Consider the following 16,946-nt stretch of genomic DNA (forward strand, 5'->3'; position numbering starts at 1 on the left):
CAGATACCATAAATGCGTGGGAGAAGATTGTCCATCCTTCTCTCATACAGCAGCTGATGGATTTGAACCGTGTGCCTTTGGGATTGTAGCATAGCTTCTTAATACTAGCCACCACAGCTCCAGTAACATTTGTACTACAGCAAAAGGGTGACTAGGAACTTACCAAGCAGACAGAGCAGCATGAGCAAGAATACGGAGACAGAAAGGTGTATGACATGTTCAGGGAATGAGAAGTTGCCTAATGCTGGCTCTCTGACTCTCAATTTCAAGCCTAGATCCAAGCTCTTTGTACCCTGGATCCTCTACCAGGCTAAGCCCTCTGCACAGCAGGAACAAACATGTGCAAAGAACTTTGAAACACCTTATCTCATTGACTGTGCTTTGATTTTACAGATAGTATCCAGCCCTGTGACTGGCACAGGTACTCAGTAAGTGGCAGTCATTACAGTTATTAGAATGATGATGGTTGTGGCTCCTGCTTGAATGACACCTTCATCTCAATCTTGCGTGACAGCTGAGGTCATGGCGAAAGGGCTTTGCAAAGTACTGTACAGATGGGAGATTATCATCTCTAACTTTTCCTTTAGAGAAAGGGGGGAAAACCAAAAAAATAAAACATAGTTTTGTCAACTTTGACTATGTCAGGGTACAACTGTGCCTGGGATTTCAACTGCTGATTATTTTCTGATGCTGGCCCTAGGCCTTTTTTCCAGGTGTCTCTGTTGTTGATGTTGTGTGTTGTCAAGTCGCCTGTGACTCATTGCAGCCCTCTGTACAACAACTCTAAACCCTGCTCTGTCCTGTGCCAATCTTATTGTCCCCAACACACCTACTACCATTACCCTAGTCACTGAGTCAATCCATTTCATCGAAGGTCTTCCTCCTTTGTTCTGTCCCTCCACCCTCCCAAGCATGATGTCCCTCTCCAAGGACTGGTTCCTCCTTGCAACATGTCCTAAGTATATCGAATGGAGCTTAAGAATCTTTGCCTCCAAGGAGCATTCTAGTTTCACCCTCTCAAGGACAAATCTGTTTATTCTCTTAACAGTCCATGATATATTCAATACTCTTCTCCAGAAGCACAACTCAAAGGCATCAATTCTCCTACTATTATGCCTAGTCATTGTCCAGATTTCTGAAACATAGCATGTAATTGTGAAGACTATGGCCTGGATCAACCTTAATCTCCAGACTGACATCATTGCTCTCCAGTATTATGGAGATGTCCATGACAGCAGACTTTCCCAATGCAATAAGCCTTTTGATTTCCTGACTCATTGTGGAGCCAAGCAAACTAAAGCTGTTAATCTCAACCTCTTCACCATCTATCGTGATGCTCCCAATTAGCCCATTGGTGAGAATCTTTGTCTTCTTAATGTTGAGCTTCAATCCATATTGAAGACTGTAGTCCTTGACCTTCTGCAGCAAGTGTTTCAGGTCATCCTCAGTTTCAGCAAGCAAGATTGTGTCATCTGCATAATGCAGGTTTTTGATGAGTCTTCCTCCAATCCTGATGCCACACTTCTCCTCATAGAACCCAGTCTCCTAGATGATCTGTTCTGCATATAGATCTGTTCTGAATACCTTGAAAAATGTATGGAGATAAGACACATCCTAGTACACCCTTCCTGATTTTAAACTATGCAGTGTTTTCTTGCTCTGTTCTGATGACTTCTTCCTGGTCTGAGTATAGGTTTCCCGTAAGCACAATCAAGTGTTCTGAGATTCCCATTTTTCTGAGTTAGCTACAGTTTGTTGCGATCTACACAGTCAAATACTTTTTCATAGTCAATGAAACACAGACAAACATTCCTTTGATACTCTGTGCTTCCAGCCAAGATCCACCTAACATTAGCAATAATATCCTTAGTACACGGCCTCTTCTAAACCCAGCCTGCACTTGAGGAAGTTCTCTGTTGATGTGCTGTTCCAGTCATTTTTTAATAATTTTCAGCAGAATCTTGCTTGCATGTGATATTTATTATATTGCTCAATAATTTCCACACTCTATCAGGTCACCTTTCTTCAGGATGGGAACAAATATCGATCTCTTCCAGTCAGTTGGCCAGGGAGTTGTCCTCCAGATTTCTTGGCACAACTTGGTGAGCACATTCAGGGCAACATCTGTTTGTTGAAATATGTCAATTGATATGCTGTCAATTCCTGGGGCCTTGTTTTTTGCCTGTTACTTCAGAGCAGCTTGAACTTCCTTCATCACCACAGGCTCTTGCTCATATGTTGTTTCATGAAATCTTTCTGTGTCAGTCAATTCTTTTTGGTACAATGACTCTGTATACTTCTTCCATCTTTTAGTGCTTCCTGGATCGTTTAATATTCTTCAACTTGAAGCTTGAATTTGTTCTCCAGTTCCTTAAGCTTAAGAAATGCTGAGTGAATTCGGAGCTTTTGATTTTCTGACTCCAACTCTTTGCATATTTCACTGTAATACTTTGCTTTGTCTTCCTACACTGCCCTTTGAAATCTTCTATCCAGCTCCTTAATTTCTTGATTTCTTCCCTTTGCTTTGGCTTCTTGGCCCTTTAATGCAATATTAAAATTCTTATCTGGCATCCATCTTGGTCTTTTCTTCCTCCTCTGTCTTTGTAATGACCTTTTGCATTCTTCTTGGATGATATTCTTGACATCCTCCCACAGCTCATCTGATCTTTGCTAATTAGTGTTCAAGGTCTCAAATCTGTTCCTGAGATGGTTTTTAAATTTAAGTGGGATAGACTCAAGGTCAAATTTTGTTTTCTGTGGATTTTACTTAACCATCTTTAGCTTCAGCTTGAACTTGAATGAGTTGGTCTGGGTGTACCCAAACCTTCAGTATCTTCATTAGCAGCTAGGAGAGTTCATTAGCTACATCATGTCTAGATTTCAGAAAACATTCCTAATTCAGACTACTTAACTTCCCCATTCCATTTTGCCTTTCCCCCACAGTGACAGGGGTGGCCTGGTTCTATCAGGCCAGCTGGTAAGAGCAGAGCTGTGCTGCTATCCTCAGAATGGGGACTTCTGAGGGTTGACTTGAGTCCTCCAGATGTGGGGAACAAAATAATGATAAGAAAGTCAGGTAATTCTGCAGAAGGAAAGATATAGATTTATTAGAGAATAAGAAATTATTCTTATCTGCAGGGGGAGAACACACAAGTATGTCAGAGTAAGAAATGCTCAGAGCTGTTCTTGGGCTGCTTCTCACAGGGAGAGGTGTAAAGTGTGAGTGTGATGTTTGCACAGCTTCGGTTGAATGGCTACAACTCTCCCTCTACACAGCACACAACTTCAAGATGAACTCAGAATCTGGGACGTGGTAGTAAGACTCATTAGGTGTTGGTTCATGTTTACCATCTCTCTGGCCTCTGGTTCAAGCCCCTCTCCCTTCTTTGAATCACCATCGTAGGTCACTGCTCAGTCAGGTAACTCCTCTCTACACATGTGTGCAACCCAGTTTCATCCAGTCTGTCTTCTGAAAAAAACCTCAGTTCTGAGTTTCTAAGACATTACTCCTTAGGTTTAAACATCAGGCTGTTGATAGTTCTCATAAATTTGTGTTTTAACAAATTATTAGCTCGGTGTTTGTTAGTAAGTGTATTGTAGTTCAAATGCCTGAATGAGTATGTAAGCAGGTTCTTTTTGGCTTTTTTTCCCTTATTTTCCTAATTCCTTGGATTATTTTTACTTTTCCCTTTACCCTCCTAGTTCCCTAAATCACCCCATCAGACCAGGGGCTCCCAAGAGCAGGGTTTATCTCCTCAGAGCTGGCCTCGACCACCTTGTCATAGTTTGAACTGTGTCCTCCAAAAATATGTGCCACCTTGATGGGGCCATGACTCTCAGTGTTACCTGATTATTATCTGTGTTGTAAATCCTAATCCTGTGATGTTGAGGAGGCAGAATTCTCTCATTTCCATCAAGTCGGTTCAGACTCATCGCTGACACTCTAGCGATAAATAATCTGCTTCTCTTTCTCCCTTGGAGCAGCTGGGGGATTCAAACCAGGGCCTTTAAGGTAAGATCTCATCTCTATACGGAGCACCATACCAGGTCAAGATTAGAGCCAGTCAGACAATAATGTGATCATCCTCTGTATGTGACTGAAATGTGATCAATTAAGGGGTGAAGTCGAGATGTACTCTTCATCAGGTGACGGCCCTAATCAGATGTGAACAAGATTTCTCTGGGAGTGGTCTGCATCACCTTTTGCCTTGCAAGAGATAGAAGGAGGGAAGTGAATAAAAAAAGGAGAGACCTCAATACCACCAAGAAATAAGGGACAGAAGTAGAGCATGTACTTTGGATCCAGGTTTCTACACTAGGATACTTCTAGAACTAAATAGCAAACAAAGAGGAAAGCTTACCCTAGAGGCAGCACCCTGAATTTCAATTTCTGGCTTCCTAAACAGAGGAATAAATTTCTGTCTAGCAAAGCCACCCATTTGTGATATCTCTGTAACAGCAGCACTTGATAACTAAGCCACACCTTAATCAGATTTTGTTCCCAAGAGCAGAACTGTGTCCTCCACGTCAAGCTGAGGGCTCCTAAGGGCAAGGCTATGCCTTCTCCCTTCAACTAAGGCAGGGACTGGTCAGAGGGTCCTCTTACTCCTCACCCTCCAAGTCTCCTTAGGACTGACACCCTCAGAAAACATAATTCACCGCAGTGCAAAGAAATCAAGACTTAGAGGTCCAGACCTCTGCAGGGCCCCCCTTCCTTCCCTGGATCTTCTTCTCCTTTAACACTCTAGAAAATGAAAGTGGCAGCAACAGTAACAACAATAACAATTGAGATAATTTATGACGGTGGTCTAATGATAAGAAACTGTGCTTCAATCCCAAAGGCACGTGGTTTCCCAAATCCACCAGCTGCTCTGAGGGAGAAAGATGGTAACTCGCGGTCGCTGTGAAGCTGAACACTGTGACATTGATGTGTCAAATTTGTTAACGGTTACACATGGAGGACAGTGTGTGGTTAAAACAAGCTTGGAAGCAGGAGTGGCATCCACTTCCATAACAGCTTGATGAAAGTCACACAAGTGTTGAGGACTTTCGTTCATAGGGTCACTATGAGTCACCTACGACTGGGCAGCACTTAACAGCAACAACAACAAAAACCCACTGGTGAGTCAGTCAGCTATTGGTCAGTTCTAACTTGGTGGTACACGACAACATGGAGTTCTTGTTGGAAAGTTCTTACTAGGCACTTAATTTCTTCACACTTTATCTGATCCTTGTAAATGTACTAACTGAGGCAGATTTCCTATGACGTTCATGAGACTTAAACCTCACATTTGCAAGGTCCCAGATTCCCACCACTCGGCCAGTGAGCAGCTTCATGATGGACGGAGAAGAGATTGAGATTGTTAATAACTTCAGCTTGCTTGGTTTCACAAACAGCACTCTTGGCATCAGCAGTCAGGATATCAAAAGATGAATTGCATTGGGAAAAGCTACTGTCAGGGACCTCTATAGAGTACTGAAGAGCAACAATGTCAGTCTGGAGACTAAGGTGTGCCTGATACAGGCCAGGGTATTCACAATTACTTGCTATGCTTCAGAAAACTGTACAATGACTAAGGCTGATAGAAGTATTGATGCCTTTGAGTTGTGGTGCTGGAGAATGGACTGCCAGGAGAACAAACAGGTCTGTCCTAGAGAGGATGAAACCAAGTTGTTCCCTAGAGATAAGGATTTTGAAGCTTCGTCTCACATACTTTGGGCACATGGCCAGGAAGAACCAGTCCCTGGAGAAGGACATCATGCTTGGAAGGGTGGAGGGACAGTGCAGGAGAGGAAGTCCCAGGATGAGATAGATTGACTCAGTGACTAGAGAAATGGGATTAGGTCGCTCAGAGAGGATGAGATTGGCTCAGGATAGGACAGGATTCAGAGCTACTGTATATAGGGTCGCTAGGAATAGCAGGCATTATGTGATTTGACAGTACATAATAACAACAACATCCAAGATATTGCGCAAAGCCCTGGCAAAAAGGTATCTTCCCCTACCCCATAAGACTTTTAAACTACCATCAGTTAAGACCATTGGGTTCCCCCCCCCCCATTCTGACCTCTCTTCTACCTCACATCTTCAAATCAGGTGATTTCAGAAAGATCATAGTCACTTGAGGATCCATCAAAACAGATGAGATAGGGATATATTTAGTTTGGATTTGGTGAAACGTAATTATATATTTTGGAGTTACTTCAAAATGACAGTTGCCATTGTGAGCTGTCCTGAAAGAAATGTTTCCAAGAATACTCCTCTAACTCATTGTGTGTCATCACCTTCCCTGTGCAGGGCCGGAGAGCATATGCCAACATGAAGGATTCCTGTGACACCCAGGAGTATGTGGACGGTGGAGAAACGAGGGTGGAGCGAGAGCCAAGTATGTGCAAAATTCCTTCTATAATCACATGAAGATATTTTAATTTTTTTTATTGACACCTAGTCAAAACAGAAGTTATCTCCTCTAAGGACCAGGAATATATTAAATCATAACTTTTTCTGATAGGCGATAAGCAAAGTACAATTTTCTAAACTCCTAGTTCTAGTTTACAAGCAATAGGACAAGAAGCAATTGCATGAATGTGTAAAGTGATGTTTTTATGTATCTGACTATCAGTAAGAAAAACTTATAATCATGCAAGAGAAAAAGCCAGAGTCATGTCTCTGTTGTTGTTATTGTTATGTGCTGTTAAGTCACTTGCAATTTATAGTGTCCCTGTCTACAACAGCTCTGAACCCTACTCTATTCTGAGCCAATTTCATTTTCTCTGGCACACCTACCACCATTACTCCAGTCACTGAGTCAATCCATCTCACCCAGGTTCTTCCTATCTTGTGCTGTCCCTCCACATTTCCAAGCATGATGTTCTTCTCTAAGGACTGATCCTTCCTGGCAGCATGCACAAAGTATGTGAGATGGAGCTTCAAAATCCTTGCCTCCAAGGAGCAATCTGGTTTCACCCTCTCCAAGGCAAACCTGTTTGTTCTCATAGCAGTCCATGGTATGTTCAATACTCTTCTCCAGCATCACAACTCAAAGACATTGATTCTTCTATAATCTTTAGTCATTGTCCAGCTCTCTAATGCAAATCAAGTAATTGCAAAGATCATAGCTTGGATCAGGTGCACCTTAGTCTCTAGGCTGACATCCTTGCTCTTCAGTATTCTGGGGTATCCCTGGCAGCATATTTTTCCCAATGCAATTCATCTTTTGATTTCCTAGGTGCTGGTTCTAAGAGTATTATTTGTGGAACCAAGCAAGCTAAAGCTGTTAACAATCTCGATCTCTTTTCTATCATGATGCTGCCAGTGGTGAGAATCTTTGTTTTTCTGATGTTTTTCAGCAATATTTTATTTTGCTTAAAGTAAAAATACACACAACTAATTAGGTTCCCATTTAAAAATTTCTACCCAAATCTTACTCAAGCTGTGGTCTTTTCAATCACTTGCTATGCATCTGAGAGCTGGACAATGAATAAGGATGACAGAAGAACTGATGCCTTTGGGCTGTGGTGTTGGAGGACAGTGCTGAACAGCCCAAGGACAGCCAAATGAATAAATATGTCTTGGAGAGAGTGCAGCCAAAGCACTCTTGGGAGGTAAAGATGATGAGGCTTCCCCTCACATCCTTTGGGCATACTACAAGCGCTGAATAAAGTCAAGGCCATGAGTTCATACAGAAAAAAGTATGCACATACATATATTAAGTTATGCATGCATAACATAATAAGTTATGCATTCAAAGTATGAGATAGAATATCAGTATAAGGTTTTTTAAATAAAAATCTTTATTCATTTATTGTTGCATATTTTCTTCCCTCCCTTTCTTTCCCACCCCCCTCCAGTCCATATTTCAATGAACTTCTTGTTCCAGATTGTTGTTATTATATAATATGTAATAATATATTCCTTTCAGACAGTTCTTCCCTTCATTTGTTCCAATGTAGTGTTCATTACCTGCTGATTCTTTTCCTATTCTCCTCCCAAGCCTCCACTTCAGCCCAATTTTATAATATTTAATATATTTTAATAATAATTTTATAATATGCGGTGTTTCTCATTTGTTGACTGAGATATTTCACTCAGCATCATGTCCTCCAGGCTCATCCAGTTGTGTAATGTTTTACAAGTTCATTGTTTTTCAATGCTGCTTAATATTCCATTGTGTGAAGGTACCATAGTTTCTTCTATCTATTCATTTGTTGATGGGCATATGGCTTACTTCCTCCTCTTTGCTATTGTGAGTAACACAGCAATAAACATTGGTGTGCATACATCTGTTTGAGTTGTGGCTCTGGCTTCTTCAGGGTTGTATAGTTCTTAAAGACTTATTTGGGCCAAGAGTAATATTAATGGCGAAGTCTGTACCTTAAGCAAATGACAAAAGTGAATCAGACAAATGGAAATCATGCAGTACTTGTGCAGAGAATCTACTGAGAAGAACATAGTATTCCTGCTAATGACAAATAACCTGAATCTACTCCTAAAGGCATTGGCAGTTCAGTGGTGGAATTCTCAGCTTCCAAGCAGTTGACGTAGGCCCGATTCTCACCCGGTGCATCTCATGTGTAGGTACGACCCCTTAGCCAGTGGAGGTTTGTGAGTTGCTCTGACGCAATAACATTCAGAGGAGCTTCCAGATGAAGGTGGACTAGGTGCAAAGGCCTGCTTCTGTAAATTAGTAAAACCTACGGACCACAAGAGTCCAGTCTGTAACTCATCACGAGTATGTCACAAGACCAGACAGCATTTCATTATTTGTGTGTGGGGTCACCATGAGTCAGGAGTTGACTGGATGATGGCCAACAACAACAACCACGACAAAATCTCAGCACACACCCAAACTGAGAGACAGTCTACAAAGTTAATACAACTTTTCAAATTCATCAAAGTTGTGAGTTGGAGACCACCATGAAGAGGGATTAGTGTGCTGAGATTTAGACTTGTGCCACAATCGTGTGAAGATGACTGACCACTTACACAAGATAAACAGAAATTCAGCAGACTGAGGAACTGCTACAGTGACGAAGTAATTATCTCCTCACACAATGTTCCCGGGTGTGCTGAAGTGATGAACAAGTCCCCAGAACTACAGAGCTTGCCGAGGAACTAAAAAACAAAGTTGTCTGAATTTGCTTTTGGAGAAAGCTAATAAATATAAAGGACTAAAAGCACTCTAGACTCTTCTCTATCTTGAGGACTTGAGTCCCCTGGCCCACTTCTTAATGATTAAATCGCATCTGTTATTTTCTTTCCATCACGTTTCAAGGTTCCCTGGCATGGCGAGCTGGATCTCAGAGTTGTGAAAGGGCAGGAAAGACTATTTCTGACTGAAGAGCCATGTCAAGTAACGGCGATATAAGATTTTAGACCAAGTGTTTTTCCTGTAACAGATTTTTCTGGTACATTTGGTGACATTTACAAGGGGTCTAAGATTAGCTGATACCTAAAATGGAGAGAGTGAAATCAAGTTGGTCCTTGGAGGCAAGGATTTTGAAGCTCCGTCTCACATACCTCGGGCATGTTGCCAGAAAAGATTAGTCCTTGGAGAGGACATCCTGAGTAGAAGTGACAGCATAGGAGAGGAAGACCCTGGATGAGATCAATTGACACAATAACTGGGGTAATAAGGGGGTGTGTGTCAGAGACAGTGAGATTGGCTCACGATAGGACAGGGTTGGGAGCTATTGTCCATAGGGTCACTATGAGTTGCATGACTTGACAGCACATAACAACAACAATCTAAGATACCTAAGATTAGTTATTACAGATTGGATCATATCCAAAAAAACTGTAAATTGACATCTCAAGACTGATTATGATCCTGTTTGAAAGTAGGGTCTTTGAAAAGGTTGTAAACTAAATTAACAGGAGATTATAATGGAGGAGGGAAGGTCCTAACTCAACTTGATGGGTGTTTTTATTAAAAAGAGGAGACTCAGAGAGACAGGCAGAAGAAAGACGTTATGTACAGATGCATTTACACTCCAGGAAGGTCTTGGAAGTACATAAGCTAGAAGAGCTAAGAGAGAAACTTCCTTGAGAGATTTTAGACACCGTGGCTCTGTTGACACCTTAAATTTGGACTATTTACCTTCAGAATGTAATACAATTATTGTACTTATATCATTGGGTACCGTCCAGTCAACTTCAACTCACAAGGACTCTGTGTATAACAAGAAGAAACCCTCCCCAAGCCTCGTCATTCTCACAATCTCCACTGCACTTAAGCCCTTTGTTACAGCTACTGTGTCAATCCATCTCTTATGTATCACCTGGTGGTGTGTGTGACTGCAGCCCTAGGAAACAAATACGTATGCTGAACTAGTCAATGTTCATTTGCTGATGGTTATGGTTTTATTGTGGTTTATAGGAGAATGTGTATGGTCCCTCCCTGGCTTTGATGGTTGTATTCTAGGGAATGATGGCTGATAAATTACTCCCAAATGGTTTGAGGAAAAAACTTCCCTGTATTGTACTTGCAACTTTTTTTCTGCAGACTTGTGATTGTTTCAAACTAAAAAGAAAAACCACTGACATGTGAAGAAGTGAGTAAAGCGCATGTAGGTAGCTAACAACTGTCGGCACCCCCAACTCTGTGACCCTCAGACACCCTTCAAGCCTGGAACTGAACCCACCTCCAAGGTTCAAGTTTCAGCCTAACAGTAGTCTAGAGGGTAAACTCTAACACCTAGGAGGAATGTGCTCCCCAGTACTATCAACCAAAGAGACCAAAAGGGCAGAGTCTACAAAGCTCAGATGACAGGAAAGGGCAGGAAAGCAGGAAGATGGAGAAGTGGGAAGACGGTGTGATTACACTATGGGAATGGACACAATGTCAGGAAACAAAATGTGCACGAGTCATTGAATGGAAAATGAAGTTAAACCTCCAATAAAAAGTTCAAATAAAAGAAAAACTGGTGGCAAAAGTTTTGGAAATCATGGTGATAGTTGTATAATTAATAGTTGTGGATGTAATGGAAAATGGAGTTAAACCTCCAATAAAAAGTTCAAATAAAAGAAAAACTGGTGGCAAAAGTTTTGGAAATCATGGTGATAGTTGTATAATTAATAGTTGTGGATGTAATTAATACTATTGAACTGTACACTTTAAAATGGTCAAAATGCACAGCTGTGTCTTCAGATTCCAACAAGAAATTTCCTCAAAATGGGCACTCATTTATTCCAACACAGTTCATATAAAACCAGACTGTTATAAAGCACAGGGAGTCTGGTGGCCTAATGCCAAGGAGCTGTACTGCCAACCTGAAGGCACATTGTTCAAATACATTAGACACTGTGCAGGAGAAAGACAGGCAGTCTCTTCCCATGCAATTTACCGGCTCTGAAAACCTACTGAAGGGTCAGCTATGGGCCTGTTCTAAATCAACAGTACCCAACAACAACATTATAAAACAAACCCTTGGTACCAACAATCAAGAAATCAAAAGACATATTGCACTGAGGAAAATCCACTGTTAGGGACTTCTCCAAAATGCTGATGAGCAACAATGTCAGTTTAAAAATTGAGGTGCACCTGATCTAAACCATAATCTTTTCAATTACTTGCTATGCATCTGAAAGTTAGATGATGAATAAGGATGATAGAAACAGAATTGATGCCCTTGAGTGATGTTGGAGAAGAGTACTAAATGTGCCATGGACTGCCAAAAGAATAAACAAATAGGTCCTGAAGAAGATACAACGAGGGTGCTCCTTAGAAGCAAGGACAGTGAAACTTCATCTGACATACTTCGGACAAGTTATTAGGAAGGGTCAGTCCTTGGAAAAAGACCTCATGCCTGGAAATGTGGAGGGTCAGTGAAAGAGGGGCAGACCCTCAATGAGACGAGTAACATAGTGACTGTAACAATGGGCTTAAAGATAGCAGATGACGAAGATGGCTCAGGACAGTTCATCTGGTCACTATGAGTTGTAGTTCACTCAACAGCACCTAACAAAAATTATAAGGCAAATAAATGAAATAAAATGGTCAAAAGGGCAAATTTTCTGTTATACATATTTTACCACAATTAAAGAATATGTAGGCTGATAATATCAAGAAAAATATTAATGAAAACACTTTATTATCACCCAAGCAACAATAGCAAAGTTCAAACAGCAAATGCTGGTGAGGTTGTGGAAAGAGTGGAACTCTTCTTTTAATGTAATTTATTGAAATGTAAAATGGTACAGTCACTATGGAAGGTGGTCTGATGCTTTCTCAAAAAATTGGAAATAGACATACTATCTGATCTAACAATTCCATTCTTGGGAATATCTTCTTGTTGTTGTTGTTGTTCTTGTTCTTGTTGTTGTTGTTATGTGCCGTCAAGTCGCCTGTGACTCATAGCAACCCAAAGTACAATAGTTCTGAAGCCTTCCCTGTCCTGAGCCAATTACACTGACTCTGATAAGCCTACCCCCATTGCCCTAGTTACTGTTTCAATCCATCTCATAAAGAAACCGCAGCCACAATTCAAAAAGATATAGGTACACCCATGTTTATTGCTGCATTATTCACAATAGCAAAGAGATGGAAGTAACCCAAGTGCCCATTAACAAATGAATGGATAGAAAAACTATGGTATATTTGTACAGTGAAATATTATGCAGCATTGAAAAACAAAGAACTCATAAAATATTACAATGAACTCATAAGACATGACACAACATGGGGGAGCCTGGAGGACATTATGCTGAGTGAAATTTCTCAGTCACAAAAGGACAAATACTGCATAACACTGCTATTATAAAATAGGACACAGATGGGGTGAGGTTGGGGATGGAATGGAAAAGAGTGGATAGATAACAAACACTGTATTAGATCAGATGAGGGGAAGAACTGTCTGAAAGGATTATATGATTAGACATTATATGTATGACAACAACCTGGAACAAGAGGTACATTCTGGGGTGGGCTGGGGGAGGGAGAAAGAGATAAGGTAGGAAAATGTGCAACAATGAGAAAAATTAAAAGAAAAAAGAAAAGAAAAAGAACCTTTGTTATTCTCCTGGATTTTCTGGTGATTTTTGTGTTTTCAGTCTGTTTATTTTAAATTCATAATTTGTAGTGATTTGTTTTCTTAAGCTTAGGATTTACTTTCATCTCTGATTTTCCATTCTTAAAGAAGACGCTGCAATGTATATAGACTTCAAGACTCATAAAACCAGTTGCACTCTTGACCATTCTTGCCACCATTTTAAAGACAAGGAAACTGAGGCACAAAGAGATGAAGTCATTTGATCAATGTCACTCGGCTAGAAAGTGATGAAGAAGGATTTGAACCCAGGCAACCTGACTCCATAATTTCCCTTAATGGGATCTGGTGACATAAAAGAAGATTAAAGGAACTTGGAAAATTCAAGGAATCTAGGTTATTCATAAGAAAATTAAATATATCATCTGTTTTTTCTATTAAAGCTTCCCCTATTATATGCCAGAAAGAGCTCTGGTGGCTTAATGCTAAGGAGGTAGCTTAGTAGTAAGGCAGTTTTCTAATCTAGCAGCTGCTTCACCAGAGAAAGATGAGCAATCTTCTCCCATACAATTGGCAGCTTTGAAAACCCACTGGAGGGTCAGCTCTGAGTTAATTCCAACCTAAAGGCTCCTTGTACAAAAACACTGTAAGCCAGGGAGCGTTAGTGGCCTAGTGGTAGGGAGTTGCATTTCCAACCCAAAGGCAAGTGGTTCAGATCCACCAGATGGACAATCTCCTCCTGTGTGAGTTCCAGGCTTTGAAAACCCGCCAGTGGGTCAGCTATGAGCTGCTTCTGACTGAATGGCAATAAAGGGGTTTTTTAAACTATATGCCACAAACTGCTTGGACTCTAGACGTTACTTTGTCCTCACCACAGCTATTATCATCCCACAAGAGGCTCCTGAGGTCCACAGAGGCCACACAGCCAGAACATGATGAATCCAGGGCACCCAGCTGCCATATACTGTGAACTGAAAAGATTTCTCCAGCTGAGCTTTCCAAAGTTCTGGGATGCGACATTCTCTCACCTCCTTCCACATGGCACTGACAGGTGCGCGGGACACGGAACCTTTGGCAGGCAGACTTCGTTTCTGCTCAGAGAACAAGTGGGCATCAATTTGAGACCCAGAAGCAGCAAGGTGGGTGCCCGCTCAGGTATCTGCCAGCTCTGGGAAAGCAGGCAACATAGTTTTGACTGCATTTATAGGGCCAGTGGATGAAGGGAGCAAGCAAAAACTTCACTAAGAATTAGACATATTTGGGGTCTGTTCCTTCCTAGTGGCTTCTTCACCTCTTGAGTCTCACAAAGCAAAATGCTTCCTTCAGAATTTATGGATAGTAGAGTGCAAATTGCCTGGCACACAGTAGGTGGTCAATAAATGGCAGTCATATTTAATTATCTGTCAGTGAGGGCTCCCCAGCAGATGTGGCCTTTCAGTAACTCTGGGAATCTAGTCCGGCCATCTTATTTCCACTGAGCCCCCAGAGCTGGAGTTGGAGGAGGGGGCTCTAGAGAGCACAGTACTCTGGTCCCCTCCCCCCCCACTGGGTTCCCTATCCTGTGTCCTGTTCTTAACTGACAACAGGCACAGAGCCCCGAGGTTAAGCAAATAAGCCAGTGATAAGGCACTTCCAGGTTGAGTTGCGTTCAAGGCTTGTCCAGCTTAGCAAGAGCCTTGGTCTTGTGTGCACACAGGAACAGGGCACCAGTAAGGACACCTGCCACCGCTGTCTGCTGATGGTGCACCTGAGGCCTTGGTGTCCTGGTACAGCCTGGGTTAATGACATTGTTTATCCGCTTGAGTCATCCGATAAGGGGCAGCGGGGGCAGCTGGCAGGCAGCCTTGTGCCCTGCACCAACCATTTCATTGACTGCAGTGATATCGACGCCACGTGGAGCTCCCATTGTGCCCCTCCCCCGCACTTCCCCACCAACCTGCCAGGGTCTGAGACTGTGTGTGTGTGTGTGTGTGTGTGTGTGTGTGTGTGTGTGTGTGTGTGTGGTGCGTTGGGGTTGGATTTTTTTTTTCAATGAACATGACTTCTGGAGTCAAGGTTGTCCGGGCTATTTCCCCCTCCCATCCTGGGGAATATAAATAGCTCCGAGCAGAGGGCAGGAGAGCTGGGCGGAGGGAGGAAAAGAGCGGAACCATGAGCTCCAGCCAGACAGGGGCCTGCCCGTGCCAGGGTTCTGCCAGCCGCCCAGCCATCCTGTATGCACTCCTGAGCCCCAGACTTAGGGCCAGGCCCTCTGTCCCCCCACCTCGCAGCCACTGCCTGTGCCGGCAACACAGGCCCGTCCGCCTGAGTACTCCCCACCGTACCTGCCAGGAGGCCCTAGATGTCCTGGCCAAGACAATGGCCTTCCTCAGGAACCTGCCATCCTTCTGCCAGCTGCCCCCCCAGGATCAGCGGTGGCTGCTGCGGGACTGCTGGGGCTCCCTCTTCCTGCTTGGGTTGGTCCAAGACACTGTGACCTTCGAGGTGGCAGAGGTCCCAGCGCCCAGCATACTCAAGAAGATTCTGCTGGAGGAGCCAGGTGGCAGTGGCGGCAGTAGTCAGCTGCAGGACAGGCCCCAGCCCTCGCTGGCTGCAGTGCAGTGGCTTCAGTGCTGCCTGGAGTCCTTCTGCAATCTGGAGCTGGGTCCCAAAGAGTATGCCTTCCTGAAAGGGACCATCCTCTTCAACCCTGGTGAGTCCCCCACGCTCCCAAAGGGGTACCAAAACTGGGGAAGGGTGGTTCATTCAGGGAAAGCACCTTCTAAGGGTTTGTTGATGTCCTTTATCCTATCAGGCCCTCACCAAAGGGGACTTATTGAATGTCACACTGCCAGGCAGGGGCAGTATAGGGAGTGGAAACCCAGTTCTACTCACCAGAGGCTGGCTGTGGTTACTGTGCTCCCCCCACAGCACCCCATCTTCCCTCAGGAAAGGCAGAAATGAGGGAGGATGGGCAGCGCAGCTGTGTCAACCACATCTCTAAGTTCTGAAGGTGAAACCCTGAGGGTTCAGAAAGACCACACACAAGGGCAGAAAGGGGAGAGAGTCTGAAATTCAGCCAGGACAGAAGCAGGTGGAGATGCAGTTCTCTGTGATCCAGAGAGCATCTGAGAGTTTCCCACCAAAGGGCCTCACAGAATGCTTAATTATAGTAATTAATTATAATAATAGTGAATAAGCCTACTTATGGGATGTTAGAGACTCTAAGAGTTTTCTATATACTAGCTTATTTAATTGGAAGCAGGAGTGGTATCCACTTCCTAAACAACATGCCTCTGGAAACTCTATGAACTTTGATAAATGTTGATAGTTGTAGAAAGGCTTCAGGCCTTTTGTTCATGGGGTCACTATGAGTCGTGCTCGACTTGACAGCAATCAACAATAACAGCAAAAGCAGCTTATTTAAATGTTTTAATAAGCCTGTGGACTAGGTACTATTAAATCCATTTTACAGATAGAGAATCTGAGCCAGAGAACTTAGGTAACTTGCTTAAGGTCACCTAGTTTACAAGTGACAGCACTGGGATTCAAACCCAGGGACTCTTAACCATCACTTCATACTGCCTCCCAGAAATGGGTGGTGAAATGATCACTAAATCAGAGAAGGTCAGAGAGGGGCCTCCAAGGCTGAGCAAAGGCCATGGCGAGGTGTCTTGTAGCAGCTTTGGTGGCTGGGAACAGGATGCTCACTAGCTTTCTTCACCCCTCTGCTCACAGACGTTCCAGGCCTCTGCGCCTCCTCTCATATTGGGTACCTACAGAAGGAGGCTCACCAGGCGTTGTGTGAGGTGCTGGAGCCCTGGTGGCCAACAGGTCAAGATCGACTGGCCCACATTCTCCTCATGGCCTCCACCCTGAGGTCCATTCCGCCTGACCTGCTTGTGGACCTCTTCTTCCGCCCTATCATTGGAGACGTCGACATCACTGCCTTCCTTGAGGACATGCTTGTGCTGAACTGA

The 16,946-nt window shown here is 43.1% G+C and overlaps 1 protein-coding gene across 1 annotated transcript; it reads left to right on the forward strand.

Annotated features, from left to right (window-relative positions):
* Positions 1 to 15,138: 15,138 nt before the first annotated feature.
* Positions 15,139 to 16,946, forward strand: NR0B2 (nuclear receptor subfamily 0, group B, member 2). The gene is made up of 2 exons (XM_006883641.1): positions 15,139 to 15,679; positions 16,705 to 16,946. The coding sequence occupies exons 1-2, from the start codon at positions 15,139 to 15,141 to the stop codon at positions 16,944 to 16,946; spliced, it is 783 nt and encodes a 260-aa protein (XP_006883703.1).

The sequence above is a fragment of the Elephantulus edwardii genome, unplaced genomic scaffold (genome assembly GCF_000299155.1).
Source record: "Elephantulus edwardii isolate Elephantulus edwardi_28Jun2011 unplaced genomic scaffold, EleEdw1.0 scaffold00028, whole genome shotgun sequence".
Lineage (NCBI taxonomy): Eukaryota > Metazoa > Chordata > Mammalia > Macroscelidea > Macroscelididae > Elephantulus > Elephantulus edwardii.

Coding starts and splice junctions, on each gene's coding strand:
- NR0B2 (XM_006883641.1), top strand. CDS start 15,139: ATGAGCTCCAGCCAGACAGGGGCCTGCCCGTGCCAGGGTTCTGCCAGC. Junction 15,680..16,704: donor GACCATCCTCTTCAACCCTG/GTGAGTCCCCCA, acceptor CTCTGCTCACAG/ACGTTCCAGGCCTCTGCGCC.